At 40.1% G+C, this 16,015-nt stretch overlaps 1 protein-coding gene across 2 annotated transcripts in view; it reads left to right on the top strand.

The window, feature by feature from the left end:
• Nucleotides 1–794: 794 nt before the first annotated feature.
• Nucleotides 795–16,015, top strand: part of MTCL1 (microtubule crosslinking factor 1) — an 89,427-nt gene continuing 74,206 nt past the window's right edge. For both annotated transcript variants that reach the window (XM_026699385.2, XM_087931056.1), the window contains exon 1: nucleotides 795–2,357. In XM_026699385.2, the coding sequence (XP_026555170.2) occupies nucleotides 1,386–2,357 (972 nt within the window). In that variant the 5' untranslated portion in view covers nucleotides 795–1,385. The remainder of the gene's footprint in view (nucleotides 2,358–16,015) is intronic.

Genomic DNA, 16,015 nt, shown 5'->3' with positions numbered 1-16,015 from the left:
GGGCAGGGAGGGTTCCCGTGGGCCATGTGGGCCGAGCAGCTTTGTGTTTCTGCGCAGCCTGGATTAATTGCTTTGTGGGGGGTGCTCTGGGGGTGAGATTTCTCTGCGGCCCACCAAAATTTTCTCACGGCCCAACCAGTTGGCGACCGCTGATATAGAGCACTTCATTCTCAACATTGGAAAAGATATTCTTGGGACCTAATATCATAGAAATAATATCAGAAATAAGAAAAACAGATAATTTCAAAAGATTTCTAAAAGTTACAAGTATAACAGAAAACAACAATCAGCATGGATGAGTAAAAATCATCATCGTCGTCGTCGTCTCGTCATCATGCATAGCAACCCACTTCAGAAAAATAAAACATTAAGGCAAGTCTTAAGAACACCAGTGGGGACGCCATCCTATCTGTGCAGCACAATGGTGGATGTTCGGTAATATTACCTGATTGCCCTCCATCCAAACGTAAAACTTGTTTATTGTGTCAGCATGTGTTCCAGTAGGTGGTACACAGAGGTACATGGATGCTGCTGATCCCATATAAGGGCTTGTTTTTTGCCCAAGCAGCAATCGTTAAGAAAAGGACTTGATTCTTTTCATTAACACCCCCTCCCCGTTTATAATAGACTTAATTGGCCCAGGAGCCCCAATAAAAAAAGCCCTGGGGGGAGGGAGGGAGGAAGGGAAAGTGGCTTGCGCCGAGAGCAGTTTGGCTGGGTGTCAGAAGGGGAGGATCATGCGCACAGAAGGGGCAGCGTCAATAGGGGAGACAGCGGCGTTTGCAGTTTTTTTTTTTCTTTTTTTTTCTATTTCAGGAGCGAAAGCGAGGAGGAAGAAGCCGGGAAAGATCGGAAGATACCGAGAGGAGGAGGAGGAGGAGAGGTGGGGTGGGGGCTCCCGGGGGATGAATGAGCGCTGGTCTGTGAGCTAGCAAAGCGGAGGAGATATCCGGAAAACAGTTGCCTTCATGGGAGGAGGCGGGAAGAGAGTCGCTGTTGCAGGCTGCAACGTTTGGTAGATTCAGAGCATCCAGAGGATTGGGAGAAAGAGAGAAAGAGAAAAAAAGAAGTAAGCTTTGCTACGGATTGTGGTTTTGTGTTTGTCGCCACGACGCGGCGCGGGAAAGGGGAGACGGGCAGGGGGAGGATGAGAAGTGCGGTTGAATCACAATAGCGCCAAGGAAAAAGTGTGAGCTTTCTGGCGAGAAAGAAGTCGGAGTGATGAGAGAGCAACCGGGAAAAGCTGAGGAAGCCGCGGTTGCTGCTGGGCTTCGTCAGGAGGACCGTCGTCTCCGCTCCGCTTATTCCTGCTGCTCTTGGCAAAGATTAGAGGAGCCTCAAGTGTCCGCCACTCCCTGGCTGTTCCTCCTCCACCAGCCGGGACTATGGAGACTTTAAACGACACCAGCCTCATCGAGCCTCTCAAGTCGCGGCCGCCCTCGCCGCAGAGTCCCCACCATTCTTTCGCCGAGAAGAAACGGCTCCAGCGAGTTCCCTCCCCTGCCAGACCTTTCCTCAAGGATCTCCACGTCCGGGCATCTTCGGCCAAGCCTCCGCCGGTGCCTCCCAAATCGCCCAGCCTGTCGGGCAAGCCGCAACCCCAGCAGGGGGGACCCCGTCCGCAGTCGCCGGGGCTCTTGCCACCCCAATGCCGCCTCTCCCGCCGCAGCTGCGCCCAAGGCGCAAAGGCGGCAGCGTCGGCGCCTTTGGGAGCCGGCGGGCCGGGCAAAGTCGGTACCGCCAAATCCGTCCTCTCCAGCAAGAAAGCAGCCCGGGCCCAGGACCAGGCGGGCGGGAAGGCCATCGCGAGGCAGGTCGGGGGTGAAGGGAGCCACCCGTCTGGCAAGACCAAGAAGGGGAGGCGGTGTGTTTCCTTGGCTCAGCCAGGTGCCTTGTCCCCAGCCTCGGCTGCCAGGATCAGCCACACGGACAGCAGCTCGGACCTCTCGGACTGCCCCTCCGAGCCGCTCTCCGATGAACAGAGATTGTCTCAGGCCGCCAACAGCGATGCCGAGTCCGGGACCGGCTCTAGCGATCGGGAGCGCGAGTCCCCCCCGTCTCCTCCCCACCTTCCCTCAGGGCCAGGCGGCGGCCCCCAACACTCCTTGCCTTCTCCGGAGCAATCCAGCAAAGGGCCGGCCACGGCGCCGGCTCCCTCGGGCGTCCATGGCGAGGAGGTGATCTGGGGGAGAGATCCGGAGAAAGCGGCCGCCAAAAGTGCGCAGCCTGCTGGGAGCCTGCGCCTGGGCGGCAAACTCCCGATGGTGGTGCCCTCCTATGAAAGGCAGCTAGTGGCAGACCAAGAAGAGCTGCTGAGAGAGATAGAAGAGCTGCGCTCAGAAAACGATTACCTCAAGGTAAATGGCAGGAGGCAGGAGGGAGAGGGAAGACTGGGCCTGAAAGTGGGGGACCGAGGGGCCGGTTGGGGACGTGAAATAACGGAAGACCAGTTGCTGAGAAAAGGACCCCCAAAAAAACAAATATGAAGGAACTTCCTAAGCCAATTGTCACACAATTGTTTCGGGGCACCAGAAGCTCCGGTATTTCCCCCTTGCTCATAGGACATTGCTCTTGGTTGCTTTGAATAAGTCAACAGTCCTATGTCTGTGGAGATTCTCGGTCATCCAGGTCATGGTTGTCCCAAAGGTGCTTTGTCAAGAGGCAACCGGACCAGAAAGTCCAGTTGCCTCTTGAAAAAAGCACCTTTGGGACAACAGTCCTGTGCCAATCCTTTGCTTTGTGGAAAATAAGGTTTGTGTGTTGAAGTCCCTACAGAACCATTTGGACATGGGTTCATCATTATTCACCGATACTTTCACCTTATTTATTCTACAGAGGAAAGCATTTGAAGTTGGTAGATCTACAGTGTTTTCCTATTGGAGTATTGTATTACTTATAAATTCAGATACTCTCTTTCATCCAGGAGTTCAGGGTGATGTGCATAGAGCTTCTTCTGTTTTTTCCCTACAACATTCCTACAAAGCAGGTTGAACTGAGAGTTGCCTTCATCTCTGGTTGTGCTTTTGTGTCTGAGATGGATTAGAACCTGGCTTTCCCTACTAGTCTGTTACTTTAATGAATAATCAACCTGACATTATTTGGTTTGGTGCAACTGAAACTGGGTCACATCGAACTTTTTAACATACAGACATGCAAACTCCCTTAAGGGTAGCTTAAATATGTTGAATTCTGAAACAGCTTTGCACTTCCCAACTGGTGTGTTCCAGAGTTATTGGACTTCATAGTAGCTGAGAATTATTGGGGTTCAAAGCTGATATATCTGGAGATATCAGTCTAGAGAAACCTTCTTTAGAATCATGGAGTTAAATAGAGAAAGACTTGGATTTTCTTTATGAAGCATTTTAATTCCAGGGGAAAAAAACAATGTATATAAGAAATAGAATTGTTGATGAATATATTTTTGTGGGCAAAGGAAAATGGCTTTTTGAGAAGTAAGATGTGCTGTCAATTCATCTCAGTGATAGGGTTAGGCATTGGTACTTGAACTTTGCAAGAAGGATTGAGAGTATGGGATTAAGTGTAGGAAATGTCAGTTTCTTCCAATCCTGCTTTGAAGTGCTACAAGAGTTTAGACAGAGTTATTAAGAAAACAGACATCTGACTACTATAAAGTTTCATGATTTATCCTTTATGGAAAATTATATTTTGATATTAATAAGAAAATGACAGGAAAGAAATTGGGAACATTAGCCTGTGCATGTTTACTTAAGATTTTTTGTAATTTTATAATGTTATTTTGTATATTTTAATTTTTTAATCTTAAATTATACAATTCATTTTATTATATTAATTAAATTGCACACTGCCAGACCCCCCTCTATGAGGGAGATAGACAGTTAAGAAGTTTAATTGATTGATAAATAAATAAATAAATAAATGTTACCTGATTTATATGGATTGATTAAGAAGTCTGATAGAAATAAAGGAAGGAAGTTAGGAAGGAGGGAGGGAAGAAAGGAAGGAAGGAAGGAGGGAGGGAAGAAAAGGAAGGAAGGAAGGATTGATTTACATGGATTGGTTTGCAGTGCCAGCCCTCAAATTAAAAATTAGATTGAATGTGATTATTTTTCATATCTGTTACTACTTGATTATTTTAGGATTTTTTAGATGATTTTATTTTTGCCTTTTAGGAAGTATAATCATTGATCATTATATAAACTATAAAGACAAAAATAGAATCAGAAAAGTTGATTATGATGTTACAACAGCTGGGTTCGATATTCTTTCTATCAAGCATTTCATAAAACATTGTTTATGAAAGAAATGACAGCTGAGAGTTGACACTGAAAGACTTTCTGAATGTAGAATTGTCAACATTTTTTATGTTATGCCATATAACAGCTGCTTGGCAGCAAACAGCAAAGGCTTTTCCTGCTATGGATATTAAATGATAGGGAATTTGCCTCAGCTAAACTTATGCCTTCCAGACAGCAGATAAAGAGGCAGAAATTCCATCACAAAAAGGGTGATAATCTTGCCTCAGTGTATGTTGTTTTTTGCAAGTCTTTTTCAGTGCCTGTGTTGTTATGATATCCTATCCAGAAATAATGGGATGGGATAAATGCAGTACCTTGTGCAGTCCTCTGAAAGGGATAAATATGTATTCTGGATCAGGAAGTTAGAAAAGCAAATTCTCAGTGTTTTTTTTTTTTTAAGGAAAACCCATTAAACCATACATGTACTTTTGTTTTAGCATGCCCATTTAGACTGGTTATGGTTAGTATATTTTTTTAAAAAGATAAATGAATGGTTCTTGGCTACTGAGAAACAAGCAAACAAACAAACAAATAAATAAATGAAACGGGATAGAGGCTTGTATCATACGCTGACCACCACATCACAAATGATAGAAGCAAGAATTATTCAATTATTCAAGAATTATAATAAATAATCCAGGTGAAAATATGTAGCCTTTTGTTTCACAGAAAAAAATATTGTAGTTTGAGTCCTGGAATAACATTTTTTAAAAGTTTTGTTAAAGGTGAGGGCTATGCAGCATAATGAGACACACAACAATTATTGAACACAAATTGATTGGCAAGATAAGCCAGTTGGGAAGATCTTTACAAATAGAACAAATTAGTTAAAGGGTTAGGATTAAGAATTCCAGAGTTAAGGAGTATGTCAAGTATATCTTACTTTGTTTAGATGCAGTTGTAAACTATATATTATATAAATGAGTTTATGACTTAGTTATGCATCATGTTAAGCCAGAGCTAGGCAACTGAGCAACAACATTAGCATATTCAGTGGGTGAATGATTAAATGTGTGCTATGACACAAATTCTACTTTTTATTTATGTGCAATGTACTGATGCAAGTAGAAAATGGCAGGGCTTGTGTTGTTACTTCGTTGCACATTTTTCATCCTTTCGATTAGAGTAAATACATATGGGCAACTTGTAGACAAAGGTTAAATTGTGGCAATTGGGCCAAAGTTTAAACTCTGATCCAGTTGCCCTGATTTAACCTTTTAAAATACTTTTGGCTTGGATGATTGAATCTCCATTTACATGTAGACAAATCACCTTTTTGCAGCCTTTGTAAGCCATTATAAGGTTATGCAATCAAAACCACTGTTTTAATGGCACTATTTTTTGATTTAAAATGAGCACAAAAGTAAATTTCAGGAGTTGATAAGCGTATTCATTTAACAAAAAAAAAAATTCCTTTGAAAAGGACAACATTCTGTCTCCCTGTACTTTTGCTGCCCCTACCTTCAAAAAGATTGTTTGCCTCTGAACTAAGTCATGCTTTGTTGAATAAGCACAGTTGGCTGGTTTTAGACATATAAAGCTAAATCATAAATTATGGTTTTTAAACCACGGTGGATGATTTTGTGCATTTTACTATGCCTAAGCTAAAAAAGCAAAGAGTAAGTGCTGTATGTGAAGTCATTCTTGTGACTCCTGGGTTCGTATGTTACATTATCTTCCTTAATAGACACTAGGTGTAATGATACGTGGGAATGACCTTGAGGGATGGGGGTGGGGGAAGGATCAGATAAGGAAGGGAGCCCACAGTTGCATTAAAAAAAAAGACAAAGAAACTCAGAAAGCATTTCCCTTAACTTAACCAGGCTGTAAAAAGAGACCGTGGGAGATTTGTACATTCAGACTCACAGGATTCTGTTAATATAGCCTTACAATAAAATAGAATTAGTTCCTTTCAGGTCTACCTGGGAAGGGGGTTGGTAGATTTTTGTTATTTTTTCCCCCAATGTATAGGTTCAAATTCACTAAATGAAGCCTCAGTGAAACTTGAATATGGTTAATTAATGGAAACCAACTTAGGTTAGGAATTAGGAAACAGAATTTTATTAAACAATAATTAAAATAACTATGGTATAATGTTTGAACATAATGCCAGTTTTAAGAGAAAGTAAGAATAAATATTTCAGAATTATTCCTTCTGATTGTTCCTACTGCTGGCAGTGATAGGGATGTTATCAGGATTTGTAGCTTACTTACGTTTATTCAAATAACAAATTAAATATTATATTATATTCAAGTGAGTACACTGTCTTCTATGTCTTATGGCAGAGGTCTCCAAATTTGCAACTGGCTGAAGAATTCTGGGAGTTGAAGTGTACAAGTCTTAAAGTTACCAAGTTTGGAGACCCCTGTCCTATGATCACTGGTAGTCTCTCTCTCTCAGCTTTTAGCTAGATTAGTTAAACCACAGGAGTTTTAATGTTAAATCTAGGTTTCAGACACACTCTCAGGGAACAAGAATATTTCACGTACTGGACCAGCAAGTAAAATTATAAATAATTAGCAGATACTTTCCAAAGAGTATAAGATCTGGTAGAGGGCTTAGAGGTGAACACTATGACAAGAATATTGCTGTTCAGAATTTGGATTTTTAATGTGGGTACCCAGAGAAGGATGGAAGCAGAGATGGAATAGCAACGCCAGTGTCAGTTGTAACCATTTGAAAAGAAGTGAAATGGAATACCATCCTAATTGGTTCTTTCTCACTCTCAGCATTGCTTAAATGAAAATATAGCACAATATCCTAATTCAGATAACCTAGGATATAGTATTAGAGTTGTAGCTAACCTAGATACAAAGAAATAAACCATATAGCTGGGGAGTATGTACATTTTTATTTTTTTAAATGTCATGAGGACAATACATGCTTACTGTACTTGTTTTTAGCTAATTAAAATTCAACTTCTCTATTTAACCACTGGTGGTATCTGATTTGCATATTAGTTCCATAAAAAAATCCTCAGCAGGATCTCAAAAGCTAAGCTGGGCTTGACCTGGTTAATATGTGAAGGAAAACCCACGAAGTAATCCCAGGGCTGCAGGGTTAAACAGGAACGTTGAAACCATTTATGTATTTCTATCAAGGAAAAACCAGGGATCTTGTTCATCAAATCTCAAAGAGTTTAAGCTTGACTTGAGAGAACAAAACTCGTTAGTAATTTATTAATGGCCATAAGTGCCATAAGAACCTATGATAGATAGATCACAACATCAAAAAGGTATCACTCATTTCTCTTAATATTAAAATTTCTCATCCATATATAGAAGTTACTATTTAAAATGGTCCTGGATCATTTTTATGAGCTGGAACTTCAGCAAAGTCTGATTCTCTGGCACTGAAGCAGTGAAGTTATGCTCAGAAAGATCTATAAATAAAAGAAACTGAGCTGATTTGGTAACCACAAATACTGTGCCACTTGACTCACCCTTTTATGAATATTGTATTTCGAATATTGTATTTCGAGTCTGCATTAACAAAACCTTCTGCTTGTAGCCTCATACTAATATAATTTAAAGGAGTTCTGATGATTGAAGGCTCTTGTCAGAATTGAGGCCAAATTAATGGATTATAAATAGAAAAAGCTTGCAAGGAAAGGCTAAATAATAACAAAAAGGACTATGATTATTTATAGAAGGTGTCTGATAGTGTCATCGTGGTCATCATTCTTATGGATACTTTACAAGGCTAGATTAGTTTATGGCCAGACAGACATGAAACAGTAGCCTCGTCTGCTCTATTTTTATCCAGATTTAAGAGGTCCAGTGTATGCTACAAAATTAAATAAAACTAGTGAAAAAGATCAATAAACTACTTACTGTATACATGGTTACAAACACAAATATTCTTCCTCTATTTCCTTGCTGCATTATATTATTTAAAGGACTTCTGTGGGGAGTATAGCTTCTGTTCTCATTCTTCAGATAGGGAGGAAAGAGTTCAGCCTCTAATCAATGTTCACTTTTTGTTATAGAAAGTAGATAGACAGAGGGTCAGGGTTATGAACAGTAAATGAAATTGCTGGGAAATATCTACATTAAGTTATCTCCAAGTGACTGTCCAGTCCTCTCATGTCCTGGTCATCTCCCGATTGGACTATTGCAACACAGTCTACATGGGAATACTCTTGAAAAATATCTGGAAGCTTCAGCTGGTAAAGAATGTGGCCACACACAAAACATGCTGGGTATCCAAAGAAGAGCACATACAACAGCTTTGCTCTGTGAGCCAAACTGAGTGCCAGTTTGCTTCTGGGTCCAATTCAAGGTGTTGGTCATCACCTATAAAGCGCTACATGGCATAGGGGCAGGTTATCTACAAAACCAGCTTCACCCCATCATATTATGGAAAATCCTGTGCAATCTCTTGACCTTAAGAAATTTCACATTATTTTTATAATTTTAAAACTTTTTAATCTTAAATTTATTCTGATTTTAATGTTAATTTTATTGAGTAATTTTTACACGCAGAACCCCTCTCTGAGGAGATGAGAGGTTAAGAAATAGGAAGAATGAATGAATAATAAATAAATACCGTATTTTTCGGTCTGTAAGACACACTCCCCCCCCCTGCAAAAGTGGGTGTCTATGCATCTTATAGAGCGAATGTTGCCAAAGCCCTGTCCACCCGCCAGCCCCCACCCGCCAGCCTCAGCCTCCTTGCAGCAAACAACAAACAGTCTGGTCAGCTTCAGCACAGCCTGATTTAGCACTAGCAGCTGATTTGCGGTTGGATCACCTCCTGGAATACCGCCCAGCTGCTCCAGGCTGCGGGAATTGTCACCACCCATTGCTACTGGTGCCATCTATCGCTGCCTCCTCATGTCCCATTTTTGGCCCATTTCAGGCGCCGGGGATTGCTGCCACTGCCTATTGACAGTGACAATCGGCAGCAGCGATACCTGCCACCTGGAACGGGCCAAAAGTGGAACATGCAGAGACTGAAAATGGGGCATGTGGAGGTGGCAGTGATGGATGGCAATGGTGGCAATGGGCAGCGGCAATCCTCACAGCCTGGAACAGCTGATGGGTGGTATTCCGGGAGGCCAATCCAACTGCCAATCAGCTGCTCATGCTAAATCAGGCTGTGCTGAATCTGACCAGGCTGTTTGCTGTTTGCTGCAAGGAGGCAAATTGCTGGGAGGCAGAGGCAGATTTTTCCTCCCCAAAAGTTAGGTGCATCTTATAGTCCAGAGCATCTTATCATCCAAAAAATAAATGCGGGTGCAACCTTTTGTTTAAAGTATAGTGAATTTCATCACCTTGTATTTCTAAGTGCATCACTGTACAAATTCATTTCATTTAAATGATATTTGTTTTTGAAAGCTTTGAAAGGCACTTGATAGTTTGACATTGACCTCGTTGACTCATGACTGAAGTTTATGTTATTTTACAATATATAACAATCTGAGCTATTTTTAGACAAAATGAAGTCATTTGTACATTTGTATTGTGTATTGTAGAAGCTTCATAGGATAACAAGTTTTTTGTGACGAACTAAGAAATGAATATTTCACTGTTCTGGCCCTATAATCTATTTTACTGTGAGGAAGATTTAATCTCACCTAACAAACTTTGCAGTCAGCTGCTAGGGGGAAAGTTCAGGCTGGTGAACAATGCGTGGGATCTGTGTGTCTTGTTAGTCACAGCTGTGGCTCTACTGAAGCATCACATTGTCCAGAGGAAGCTTGAGTGGATTATTTGTATAACGTGACAGTGATTGCCATCTGTAGTTCTTAATAGATCATATTAACATATAATCTGCCAGATGACTACTGGGGACCACTAAAACTATTTTAAGTGTAGGAAAACTGAAAACGAACTGACTCTGTAATAATCATAATTGTTTTACATTTTAAATGCATAACATTTGAGAAATGTTCATTGTTCTAAAAACTGTAGCTCCATAATAAATAAATAAGTATATTTTGATACAAATATATTAGATTACTCATATATTAATTTGTGATATTTCAAATAGATTAACTCATTGGAATAAAGTATAGAATTTAGATAGTTAAGTTTTCTAAACTTTTTGATTGTTTTTTTTAAACAAAACCTTGGGGAGACTGTCCCTTAAGCTTACTCTTTTGAAACCATTTAAATCACAGGAACAACTAAAATTGCCTCACTCTAGATGTTATATATAGTTTATAAAATTTATAAACATACATTTACAAATCTTATAAACATGAGCAAGCAGAATTTACTTGGGGTAACAATATCTTAAATAGTCAGACCCAAGCCATATAAGGTTTTGAAGATAATAACAATCCTTGAGTTGCAACAAGATGTAAAATACATCTCAAAGAGTAATTCAGATAGTCCTCAACCATTCATTGAGCAACAAGTTGAAACTATAGCAACACTTAAACTGCTCCCCAATGTTATGGCCATTGTAGTGCCCATGATCATGTGATCAGAATTTGGGTTCTTGGCAACCCACCTGCACTTAGGACCATTGGGACACTTTAACTCCTCTGACCTGCCTATCTCCCACATCTATGCCCCAAACTACCCTAGTCGACCTTTCCTGTCTTCTTGCTACTGCTATTGACCAAGCATGTGTGGTCTTGCCCTTGGTGAGGCAGCTGCTGGCCACACAAAACCTGGCCTGCTACATATATAAAACCTGGGCCTTTTCTACCTTCTCTCAATTTCTTTTCCTGCCTTCCCCATACTGCCACCCAAGGATTTGTTGGACCTGTTTGCTGTGAGGCTACTGTTAGGAATGTAAGTCACCTAACAGTTATTTGGGTTGGAAATATATAAACTAGGATAGACATTTTAATACTGTATCTTTAAGAGAATCCTAAAATAGTAATTGGGTGTGGTTTCTCAAACAGCCATAAGATGGAGCCAGAAACCTGGATTGTTTAGTCTCAGTCTCAGAAGTGAGTGAGTCTCAGTTTCCTTCTGTTGGAGAGAGTTTCCTTCCTCCTAATGACTGTTACTGATCGTTGATGTAAGTCTGTTACTGAACTGTTTTTTGATACTGGACTTTGATATTTGGATTATCCCTGAACTGAACACTGACTGATTTACCTGTGAATGACTTGGACTGCTTATCTTGGATTGTGCTTAAACATTTATTGAAAGTAAAAACCTACATTTACTGTACAGTGTATCTGTGTGCTATGGGTGTATTATTCAACATTACTCTCACTACGTCTCCCTGTATGCGCTCATTCTCCGAACGGGGAATTACCTCAACATTTGTGTGGGGTGAGAACTGTGCTGCACTTGTCTAGAGCAGAGGTCTCCAATCTTGGCAGCTTTAAGACCTGTGGACTTCAACTCCCAGAATTCCTCAGCCAGCAAAGGTTAGAGACCTCTGCTCTAGAGGGTCCCTGGTGGGGAAGTCGGGAGTGGGAATGATGGTTTTGGTTTCTGGCATGCTCCATATGGATGCAGCTTGTCAAAAACTGCCCCTTCTCGCCTTCTCGCCTTTACTCAACTTCCGGTTGCAGACAAGTGTTGGTATCAGCAAAGTTTACAACTTGAAAGTTCTTTTATTAAAGTAATATCTGTACTTTAAATGGTGCCACCCAGCCATAGCAGCAATCCAGAGGAATACCGCAATTCACATTTCAGAAACTCCAGACAAGTAAGGATGACATGCTCCTACCATCCATGCCTCTACCCAAGTTAGCTGTCATCTCTGGGATTCATTGTTGCCATAGAATTCTGGAGGGAAAAAGTGATGTATTGAATAGTTCTTAGGAAAAAAAAATATTATGAGTTATTAGTTCAAGGTCACAGGGAGTGGCGTAGCAAAGAATTGAGAATGCAGATCATTGGTTCATGTGATTGATGAGGTGTGAAAAAGGGAGTGGTAGGTTGATTTTGTGGGATGAGGGGGATGTACCAAATATATGAAATTTCAATCATAATTTTTATTTTACTCTTTTTCTACAGCGTCAGGGGTCTTAATGTCATAATTAAACATGCTTGTGAGTGGAAAAAAGCAGCTAAAGTTATTTCTAAATGTGGATCCCAAAAGTTAGATGCCTGCTTAGGAATATAAATAAAAGTGACCTAATTTCACTTACAGTTTATTTTTGAAGCTAGCAACCACATGTAGTTACTGCCCAATTAATAAGTTCTCTTATATTTAAATGTTTAACACCAGTCCCTAATAGACTTGAAGAATCTAAATTTGAAGCCACTTAGTAAAGAAATATTTAATAGCTTTAAGATAATGTTTCAATTATTTCCAATGTGTTTAATTAAACACTATTTCCATAATGTTGCATATAAACAGGTAAATTGATAAACTATTGTGGCTAAATTTATAAATATAAATTTATAAATATAAGTATTAAAAAAAACACAAATCATATCATGGACTAACATCACTGTAGTGAAACAATTCCTCAAAATGTTTGGAATCTGATGTCATAATTTGTAGATAAGAATTGCAGAATAGAAGAGAAAGAATGTGAGAACAACACAAACTACAAAAACCTAGAAATAGATGTAGAACAAATGTAGCAAAAGAAAGCTTTGGAAGCAATCCCAAAAGACATCTGGAGCACCACTTAAGCATCATTGGCAATGAAAAATCACCACCAGCCAAAAGGCAGCCTTATTTGGAACAGTTTACATCTTGCAACAGTATCTTTTAACCTCATTAAACAGCAACATTTGACTATCCCACATTCTTGGGAAGGATTCGATAGGTGAATAAAAATGGCACATCCAAGCTAAACATCTCGCTGACTTCTGTATAGATTATCAATTGTCCAGGTCATGGTTGTTCCAAAGGTGCTTTTTTTCAGGAGGCAACTGGATTTTCTTGTTTTTTCTTTGAAGACATTTTGCTTCTCATTCAAGATGAGTCTATCATCTGCACCTCTATAACTGTCTGGTTTGGTTCTACAACCCAACAGGACAGACACAGACTTCAGAAAGTAATTAGGACTGCAGAAAAAACAATTACTACCAACCTGCCTTCAATCGAGAACCTGTATACTGTACGAGTCAAAAAGAGGGCTGTGAAAATATTTGCAGACCCCTCACATCCCGGACATAAACTGTTTCAACTCCTTCCCTCAAAACGAGGCTATAGAGCATTGTACACCAGAACAACTAGAAACAAGAACAGTTTTTTCCCCGAAAGCCATCACTCCGCTAAACAAATAATTCCCTCAACCCTGTTAAACTATTACAAAGTGTGCACTACTATTACTGTTAATCTTGTCATCACTCCTTATCACCCATCCCTTCCCACTTGTGACTGTAGGACTGTAACTTTGTTGCTTGTATACTTATGATTTATATTGACTGTTTCCTAGTATGATTTGATTGCTTATTGTACCCTATGGCTATCATTAAGTGTCGTACCTTATGATTCTCGACTCTTGGCGAATGTATCTTTTCTTTTATGTATACTGAGAGTTTTTATACCAAGACAATTTCCTTGTGTGTCCAATCACACTTGGCCAATAAAGTATTCTATCTATTCTAAAAAAAAGCTTCTTCAGCTCTGACTGGATGGAGTGGAATGGAAGGATTTATACTCCTTGCAGAGAGCTGGTCATTTGCATCCTTTTAGAGGATCGTTGAAGCACTTTGAGGTTTATCTGTGTCCTCAGATCACTTGAATGGTTCCTGTAGTCTGATTTTTTTTCCTCTGGAAATCCATTCCTACTCCCACACCATTCAAAGGATGCTCATCCCAAACTGAATAGCTAAAAGTCTGTAAAGATTCTCCGTCATCCAGGTCATGGTTGTCCCAAAGGTGCTTTTTCAGGAGGCAAGTTGACTTTCTTGTTTTTTCTTTGAAGAGATTTCTTTGAAGACCACAGGAACCAGGAGCACTATCCGTTGCCTCCTGAAAAAGCACCTTTGGGACATCTAGCTGACTGCTAGATCAACTATATCAACTATATATCAACCATATCCATAGCTAGTTCATGCATGCCTGTGGCTAAGGAAGAACAAACTCTCCCCAAACAGCTTTCTGGCCGTCTAACTAAGCCCTGTCTCTACTCAGATCTATCCATGATCAACCAGGCCTGGCTTTCGATATAAGTTTCAGAAGAACCTTTCCCAAAGCAGCTTTACTGGTATTAATAAAAAAGTCAATTGAAGAATCAGCAATGCAAGTAATCCTCGGCTTACATCACAATTGAGCCCAACATTTCAGTTGCTAAGCAAGACAGTTGCTTAGTGAACTTTGCCCCATTTTACAACCTTTCTTGCCATGGCTGTTAAGTGAATTACTGCAGTTATGAAGTTAGTAACCCACTTGTTAATTGAATCTGTCTTCCCCATTGATTTTGCTTGTCAGGTAGTCACATGATTTGGTCATGTCCGGAAGCACGTCCGAATGTGCATACGTGCAGTAAAAAAAATTGGCGCCGAAGGGAAAAATTGGCACGGAAAGGAAATCTTTCCACACCAATTTTGTTTGCCACCCGATTTTTGATTCGTGACCTGATTCAAAAATCGGGTGAATTTTTTGTTTGACACCCAATTTGGTCACGAACAGGAGCATTCGGACCTGAGGTTCCACTGTGTTTATTTCATTTAGAAACTACCCTTATCCTTTACAGAATTAGGGAGTTATGTTAACGAGTTAGGGACCTAAGATAGCATTTCTACTCAGTTACTGAACTATCACAATATCATGTTAGTCAAAAACTTACATAAGTAAAACAGTGTGCAGCAAGCAGCGTTCCAAAAACGAAGCTCAGAAAAAAATAGTTGGATTTATACAACACAGCATGTCAAAACCAAACAAATCCCATTACAGGATAGGGCAGTGTTAACATTGCATTAACATCAAATCACAGCTTTTTGCTTTTCCATAATTATTTTTGTTTTCTAAGATACTTGAAGATTCATATTCCACAATTTGGATTAGGTTTTTAAATTTTTCTCCCTTGGTCACCTCTGCTTCCAGAGAACAAAGATCAGCTAGGAAGACCTGGCTTTCTAACTTCAAGAGGAAGAAAATTGTGTTTGGCAAGAGTTTTAATCGTCTGTCCCTTCAACGCTTCTGTCCTACAGGTAGAAGATATTCGGTTATGGCCCCTTGTGTTTGTAATCCAGCAGAAACTTTTGGACACTTGCTTAGCTTATGCCACCTATTACAGTTTGTTCGGGTTTTTTTTTTTACACATTTACTGCATTAATATAAAATCTGAAATCTCAAAATAACACCATGCTGTTTTCTTCTGACAGCCATTTTTTAGCAGGCTGATAATTTGAGCCCAATTCCAGAAAAAAATTGACAATTTTTTTTCCAGTTATCCTGCCTTAGTTATAAGTAATGAGGCAAAATAATATTAATCCTTATCAATGTGAGTCATACAGAGACATATTTACTAAAATGACGGTAAACAGACTTCAGGTTTATAGATCCTACTGTTTGCAAGAACCTTAAGGGAGTTCTTATTCAAATTTGCCAAGCTGTTTGCCAACAGAAATCTGCCTCCTAAGCTTTTCTTTGGCTCATACATGCTTATTTTCCTGAGTCACGGCTGTTTCTTTCAAGCAGCCTATTGGATGTTGTTGCTCTATTTACTTGATCTTTCTGCGTGTGCAGAGGGATCTCTTCCCTGAAATAGTTGATTCAGCCTGCTACTGTGCTTCTGTAATGATAACTGTTTATTTGACTGCCCCAGAATGCCAGACCCATCCTCCAGCATGTTTTTCTATTTCTGAGGCTCATCTGCAGATAACTGAGATCCCACTGGCTCCTTTTTCTACAATTC

The sequence above is a fragment of the Pseudonaja textilis genome, chromosome 3, assembly GCF_049901715.1.
Source record: "Pseudonaja textilis isolate UNSWEBS1 chromosome 3, rPseTex1.2, whole genome shotgun sequence".
Lineage (NCBI taxonomy): Eukaryota > Metazoa > Chordata > Lepidosauria > Squamata > Elapidae > Pseudonaja > Pseudonaja textilis.
Note: the sequence above shows the minus strand (reverse complement) of the source record. Positions and strands in the feature narration are given on the sequence as shown.